The 7002-nt window shown below is 51.2% G+C and overlaps 1 protein-coding gene across 3 annotated transcripts in view; it reads left to right on the top strand.

The window, feature by feature from the left end:
- Positions 1-3638, top strand: part of CEP250 (centrosomal protein 250kDa) — a 50102-nt gene extending 46464 nt beyond the window's left edge. For 2 of the 3 annotated variants that reach the window (XM_014959322.1, XM_014959325.1), the window contains 4 exons: positions 418-573; positions 985-1098; positions 1252-1302; positions 2973-3638. In XM_014959322.1, the coding sequence (XP_014814808.1) occupies positions 418-573; positions 985-1098; positions 1252-1302; positions 2973-3260 (609 nt within the window). In that variant the 3' untranslated portion in view covers positions 3261-3638. The remainder of the gene's footprint in view (positions 1-417; positions 574-984; positions 1099-1251; positions 1303-2972) is intronic. The other variant, XM_014959324.1, reaches the window with a different exon arrangement.
- The last annotated feature ends 3364 nt before the right edge of the window (positions 3639-7002 follow it).

The raw sequence follows: 7002 nt of genomic DNA on the forward strand, positions 1-7002 counted from the left end.
TTTTTTGGGGGGGGGGGTTGGTTGTTTTTTGTTTTGGTTTTTTGTTGTTGTTGTTTTTGTTTGTTTTTGTGGTTGCACTCGATGATCTCTGAGGTCCCTTCCAACCACTACAATTCTGTGATTCTGTGATTCTGTGATACCACTGCCTGGTCGGGTTGAAGGCTTCACTGCGCATTCAGAATGTTCTCGTGCTGCAGAGCAAAAAGTCTGCAGGCAAATGTGTGTGGATTTCTCCAGGGTGATCTGGAGGAGGGCCCCTGGGAATGGAGAGTGTTGTTTGGGCCTGTGGAGCACGAGAAGAAGGAGCGTAGCACTGTCAGTTCCTCAGCTTTCCCATCGCTTCCCCGAGGTGTGGATTCTGGCCCTTCTCCCCTTCCTGTGGCCCCAGCTCACACAACCTCCTCTCTGAATCCCCAGCAGGAGGTTGCAGACAGGCAGCAGCTGTCCTGGCTCTCGGAGAAGAGACTCCTGTGGCAGCAGCTGGAACGTCTGCAGCGAGCAGTGGCAAGGGTGGACCAGGAGAAGATGGAGCTGAAGCAATACAACGCTGAGCTCAGGAGGACTCTTGAGGAGGTAAAATATGCTTTGGCTGCCTCTGCACAGCCTCGCAGCCTCTGGAAGATGAGGCATTTCCACAGACAGCCCTTTGGAGTCCTTGCCTTGTTTCCTTCCCTCTTCCACTGGCGCCTGTGGACACACACTTTTGTCTTTTCTCTCTCTTCTGGCACCTTCACAGACGCACATTCCCTGCAGTGTCACCCTTCTTGCCCCGGTGTCCCCAGACATGGGACACTCTTGTGTCAGGAACTCTTTCCTCTTGCTCACTCTCTTCCATCAGCTTCTCCCAGGGCTTTTGACCCCCAGTGACCTCTGGTGCAGTTCCTGGTCTCTGACTAGCCACCTCCTTGCCATGATGTCCAGAGGTCTTGTTGCTCCCTTTTTGGCGGCAGGTTTCTGTGACCCTTTCTCCTGTCCAACGTGCAGGTGGAAAGTGAACGGAGGAGGCTGAGGAGATCTTGCCGAGGTCGGGCGCTTCCAGATGCCTGTGGATTTTCTCTCTCCCAGTCTGAGCAGCACAAGATGCCACCTTCTCAGCAGGTGAGAGCAGAGTCTTACTGGGTGGGAGGAGGCTCTGGCCATACAGAGGAACGGTGGCAGCAGCCCCCAGCATAGACCTCATGGAAGGTGAATGTAGACCCTGGCCTCGACCAGGCTGGAGACCAAAGGGAAATCCTTGCCTTTCCTTTCCAGGAGGAGTCTCCCGTGTGCTGCCGTCGTCGCCTGGCGGAGTTGCAGAGCCAGGTGAGGAGCTCTCATCAGAAGGTGTTGGGGCTGTGCTGATGGGCACAGCTTTGCCCAATGCTCCGGCCCAAGTTTTGTTTTTCTGTGGGGAAGGGAGAGCACCAGGCAGTGGGAACACCCAGTCAGACCCATCCCTTGGCCACAGCCAAACAGCATCATTCACCCAGGTCTAGTCTCGGTAATGCTGACAGGTCAGGCAGGGTGGGAGAGGGGCTGGAGGAAGCTCAGAAAACTGGAACTCACCAGGAAATAGAGAATTGTCTAAGTAAGGGTGTTCCACTCGAGTCTTACTCAGCTTGTTGACCCTTCCCACTTTCCCTTTCCATGCGCTATCGTGATTTTAAGTGGGATGAATCATAGAATCATAGAATGGTTTGGGTTGGAAGGGACCTTGAAGATCATCTAGTTCCAACCCCCCTGCCATGGGCAGGGACACCTCCCACTAGACCAGGTTGCTCAAATAGCCATCCAGCCTGGCCTTGAACACCTCCAGAGATGGGGCATCATATGGGGTTGGAAGGGACCTCTGGAGATCATCTAGTCCAACCCCCCCGCCAGAGTGGGTCTACCTATAGCACGTTGCACGGGAACTTGTCCAGGCGGGTTTTGAATGTCTCCAGAGAAGGAGATTCCACCACCTCCCTGGGCAGCCTATTCCACCACCCTCAAAGTGAAGAAGTTCCTCCTCATGTTTAGGTGGAACTTCTTCTAGTCAAGTTTGTGCCCATTTCCTCTTGTCCTGTCCCTGGGCACCACTGAGTAAAGACCAGCCCCGTCGTCCTGACACCCTCCCTTTTAAGTATTTGTACGCATTAATTAGATCTCCCCTCAGCCTTCTCTTCTCAAGACTAAAAAGACCCAAGTTCTTCAGCCTCTCCTCGTAGGAGAGATGCTCCAGGCCCTGAATCATCTTTGTGGCCCTTTGCAGTCCCCTCTCCAGCAGTTCCCTGTCCTTCTGGAACTGGGGAGCCCAGAACTGGACCCAGTGCTCCAGATGGGGCCTCACCAGGGCAGAGCAGAGGGGCAGGATGACCTCCCTCCACCTGCTGGCCACGCTCTTCCTGATGCCCCCCAGGATGCCCTTGGCCTTCTTGGCCACAAGGGCCCATTGCTGGCTCATGGGCATCCTGGTGTCCACAAGAACTCCCAGGTCTTTTTCCTCAGAGCTGCTCTCCAGCAGGTCAGCCCCAACCTGTCCTGGTGCAGGGGATTATTTCCTCCCAAGTGCAGCACCTACACTTGCCCTTGTTAAATTTCATTAGGTTTCTCTCGGTCCAACTCTCCAGAAACCAGAACAGTTGTTCAGTGCCTTGTGTGACCAGTAGCTTCCTGCTGAGAAAAATGCCTGTGGAACTGAGGTGGCAGAAGCCCTAGTCTCTCTCTGTAGAAAAAGACCTGGGTCACTAAATCCTGTCAACACCTCTCTCCCATCTCCATGGAGTATCTGGGTGTTGTACGTGTGAACGGCAGCCAGAAAGAAACTCCACGTGTTGATAATCTGAGCTGAGGGGAGGGGGACTCTGGGAACCTGTGACTTCCATCCCATGAGGACCAAGTGTCTTTCGGGGCTGGTGTTGGAGGGAGCAACTTCCCCGACAGCCGGTTCCTCAGAGCTATGGCTGGTCCTACCAGTGTGGGCTTGTCTGAGCTCAGCCTTTGGCCTCTTGCAGGTGTCCCTTCTGCAGACTCAGCTGGCACAGGAGCGAAAATACAAGCAGGACTACGTTGAGTGCTGTGCAAAGACCAGCCAGGAGCTTCAAGACCTTCACCAAGAGTTGTCTGACTCCTTGGCAGCTGTGGTCCGGGATCCCAAGGCGGCTGTTCTGGAGGCAGAGACCCAGAAGCTCGATTGCTCTCTGAACCTTAACTTGGCACAAGTATCTCTGGACCATCACTCTCCTGAGAGACAGCCCTTGCATTCAACAGCCAGATTCACCAGGGGTGATGACCTGAGGTGACAGGACCAGTGCACAGCAAAGGGCCTCAGCAGAAGCCAACTCGGGGACCTGCTGTGGCTGGTGAACTGTGGCAGGGGCTTGGTTCAAGGCCTGAGTCCTGAAGTAGAAGTTCTGAGCACAGCGTTGGCTGCAGGTTCCCCAGCAGAAGCAGTGGTGGGACAAAGCTGGTGCTGGCCCGTGTGGATGGGGTGAGCCTGGAAAAGCAGGAGGAACCCAATGAGCAGGTAAAATGTCTCCTTTTCCAAAGCACTCCATGACAGCACACCTCCTCTGTCTGCACACAGCCCTCCACAGGAGACTGTTCATCTCAGTTTCTGCACTGGATACAAAGACCTTTTGTCTCCTTTTATTTTTTCAAATAAATTCTTATTGAATTTTTTTTTCTGCTTTTATTTCTCCAAAACGCTGCACAGGCTCTGAGCAGACATCTCCTTGCAATGATGTCCTGTTGCTCCCCTGTTTTCTTCAGCAGCTACTCCTGGGCCCTACTTGTGGTCTCCCTCCCCCTCATTGGCGAAAGGCAGGGGCAGTGTTGGCTCAGATGGTGACCCAAGGGAGGGAAGGTGGCCTCAAAGAGGTGCCACCCGGCTCTTTTCTCCTGCCAAGTGTCTGAGACGTGAACTCTTTTGGCTTCTCAGTCTCTTATGCTGCCTCGTGGAGTCTCGATTGTCTTCTCCTCAGGTGGTGATCCATCCATAGTGAGCAGAGGGTGAAAGGAGAGAGGAAGCTGAAGAAAATAAACAATCATATATTGTGATATTGCCAAGCCAATCATCAAAAATAAAAATCCACGTGACAGTGTTAGCCCCATATTCAGTAGCCCCTTTCCCCATCCCGTGAGTTGTAATGATCTCGGGGTTGATCCTGCCCAAGAACTGGGACTCTGTCCCTCGAACGGTCCTTGGGCTGCGAAGCGTAGAATAGTTCCCCACTCTGGGCAGCAGTTTCCTTCATGTGAGTGTGAGCTTCTTCCGTGGAGGGAGTGGGGTGTGAACTGTAACACAGCATTCTTCAGCCTGACTTAATACACCACAAACTCCATGGTCTTTTCAGATCAACATCTCTAAGGGCAACCTATTTTGTCACATCATTCTAGAGACCTATTGTAACTGAGTGTTCTTTTCCCAAAGGCATACTGGGTCTGGTTTCTTAATATATATTTGCCATGTAATATTTTCTAAGACAAATGGGTGGCTTTTGAGGGGCACGTCCCCAGCAGCGTGGCCAGCAGGGAAAGGGGTGGGATTCCGCCCCTCTGCTCTGGGGAGACACCCCCTCCTGAAGTCCTTCATCCAGCTCTGGAGCCCTCAACATCAGAAGGACATGGACCTGTTGGATCGGGGCCAGAGGAGGCCAGGAAAGCTGGGGAGGAATTCTTGATCAGGGAGGAGAGCCATAGGATGAGGGGGAATGGTTTTAAACTGAAAGAGGGGAGATGGAGATGAGATCTCAGGAAGAACTTCTTTACTGTGAGGGTGGTGAGAGCCTGGCCCAGGTTGCCCAGAGAAGCTGAGGCTGCCCCATCCCTGGAGGGGTTCAAGGGCAGGTTGGAGGGGGCTTGGAGCAACCTGGTGTGGTGGGGGGTGTCCCTGCCCAGGGCAGGGGGTGGCACTGGGTGGTCTTTAAGGTCCCTTCCAACCAGAACCATTCTGTGATAATCAGCTATTTCAGCTCTGTGACTGGCCCAGTTGGGTTGAGCTCGGGGTTTATTGCTTTTCCTCTGCTTTCTTTTATGAGGTGAGGCAAAGTGAAAACTCCTCTTAGGACACATAGTTGGGATTCCAACTCCGCTCCTTCAAGAATTCTTAAGTGCGTCAACATCTTTCCGTCAGAGCATCTCGAGCACCCCCAGGCTGGGCACCCCATCGCCCAGGAGGGGTGCGTGGAGAGCTTTTGCCGTTGCATCGATCAGATCATGGCAGGAGTCTGGCATCAGGGATCCCATCTGTGGGTACAACTGATGACCTTCGTGCAATTAAACAAGGGGCTCTCTGGGGGTGTTGGTCTTGTATCCGGTGGAGCATCTGTCCCTTGTGTTTGTTTTTGTCTAATTTGCTTTATGGACCAGCCCCATGCGTGGAGAGCTTTTGCCGTTGCATCGATCAGATCATGGCAGGAGTCTGGCATCAGGGATCCCATCTGTGGGTACAACTGATGACCTTCGTGCAATTAAACAAGGGGCTCTCTGGGGGTGTTGGTCTTGTATCCGGTGGAGCATCTGTCCCTTGTGTTTGTTTTTGTCTAATTTGCTTTATGGACCAGCCCCATGGCTGTTGTGTCCTGTCCCTAAAAAATGTCCAATTTGGAACCAAGACTGGCTGTCTTGGGGAGGGAAGGGCTTCTGTTGGATCTTGGCTTTTTTGGATCTGTTGGTTCCCAACCCTCCAACGGGACAAAGAACAAAGTCAGCCACCCTTGGTCGTGGCAGCAATAGGTGTAAGCAGGAGCCTCTCTGCTCTCCGTGCCTTGGCACCGGCTATAAACACAGTCTGACTCCTCTGGGAACCAACAACCTCTGCTGCCTTTTGTTGATGGTAGTTTCTTAAAAAATTGTTACCTATGTGTCTTAGATAAATAGATGTGGAGAACTTCTGCCATTGCATCGATCAGATCATGGCAGGAGTCTGGCATCAGGGATCCCATCTGTGGGTACAACTGATGACCTTCGTGCAATTAAACAAGGGGCTCTCTGGGGGTGTTGGTCTTGTATCCGGTGGAGCATCTGTCCCTTGTGTTTGTTTTTGTCTAATTTGCTTTATGGACCAGCCCCATGGCTGTTGTGTCCTGTCCCTAAAAAATGTCCAATTTGGAACCAAGACTGGCTGTCTTGGGGAGGGAAGGGCTTCTGTTGGATCTTGGCTTTTTTGGATCTGTTGGTTCCCAACCCTCCAACGGGACAAAGAACAAAGTCAGCCACCCTTGGTCATGACAGCAATAGGTGTAAGCAGGAGCCTCTCTGCTCTCCGTGCCTTGGCACCGGCTATAAACACAGTCTGACTCCTCTGGGAACCAACAACCTCTGCTGCCTTTTGTTGATGGTAGTTTCTTAAAAAATTGTTACCTATGTGTCTTAGATAAATAGAACATTGCATGTCAAGCTGATGTTATTTATTTTTATATATATATATATATAAACATAGCTATTTTAATATATAATATAAGGTAAGATTTGGATTAGCAAGATTAGTGTTAATTATAAGTACTTAAGGCAGTTTGTAATGCCCTGCTTATGTGGGAAAGCAGATAAAAGGGTGGGTTAGTGATCAAATGATGACATAGCTATGTGGGGAAAGCGGCTAAGATTTGGGTTTTTTGGTTTGTGAGGAAAGCCTGTTGTGTCATAGAGAAGACCTGCTTTTTAAGAGATGATAGACTTAAAGACAGTTGCTGTGACTCTGGGTAACTAGTATTAGAGCTCTTTGTTAATCTTGGTGCTGTTATGCAAATGGCATTTCTCTTGTTGGATGCCTTAATCACTATTGGAATGTTAAGAACAATAAAAATAATTTCTATAAATATATTAGTAACAACAGAAGGACTCAGGACAATCTCCATCCTTTAACAGATGAAGGTGGTAACAGTGAAAAAGGATGAGGAGAAGGATGAGGTACTTAATGCCTTCTTTGTCTCAATCTTTAGTAGTAGTCAGTTGTTCCTTGAGTACCCAGCTGCTGCCCCTGGCAGAAAACCAAGCGGCAGGGCGGTGTGGGGCAGGGACAGGGCGGTGTGGGGCAGGGACAGG

The sequence above is a fragment of the Calidris pugnax genome, unplaced genomic scaffold (genome assembly GCF_001431845.1).
Source record: "Calidris pugnax isolate Ruff unplaced genomic scaffold, ASM143184v1 scaffold409, whole genome shotgun sequence".
In the NCBI taxonomy this organism is placed as follows: domain Eukaryota; kingdom Metazoa; phylum Chordata; class Aves; order Charadriiformes; family Scolopacidae; genus Calidris; species Calidris pugnax.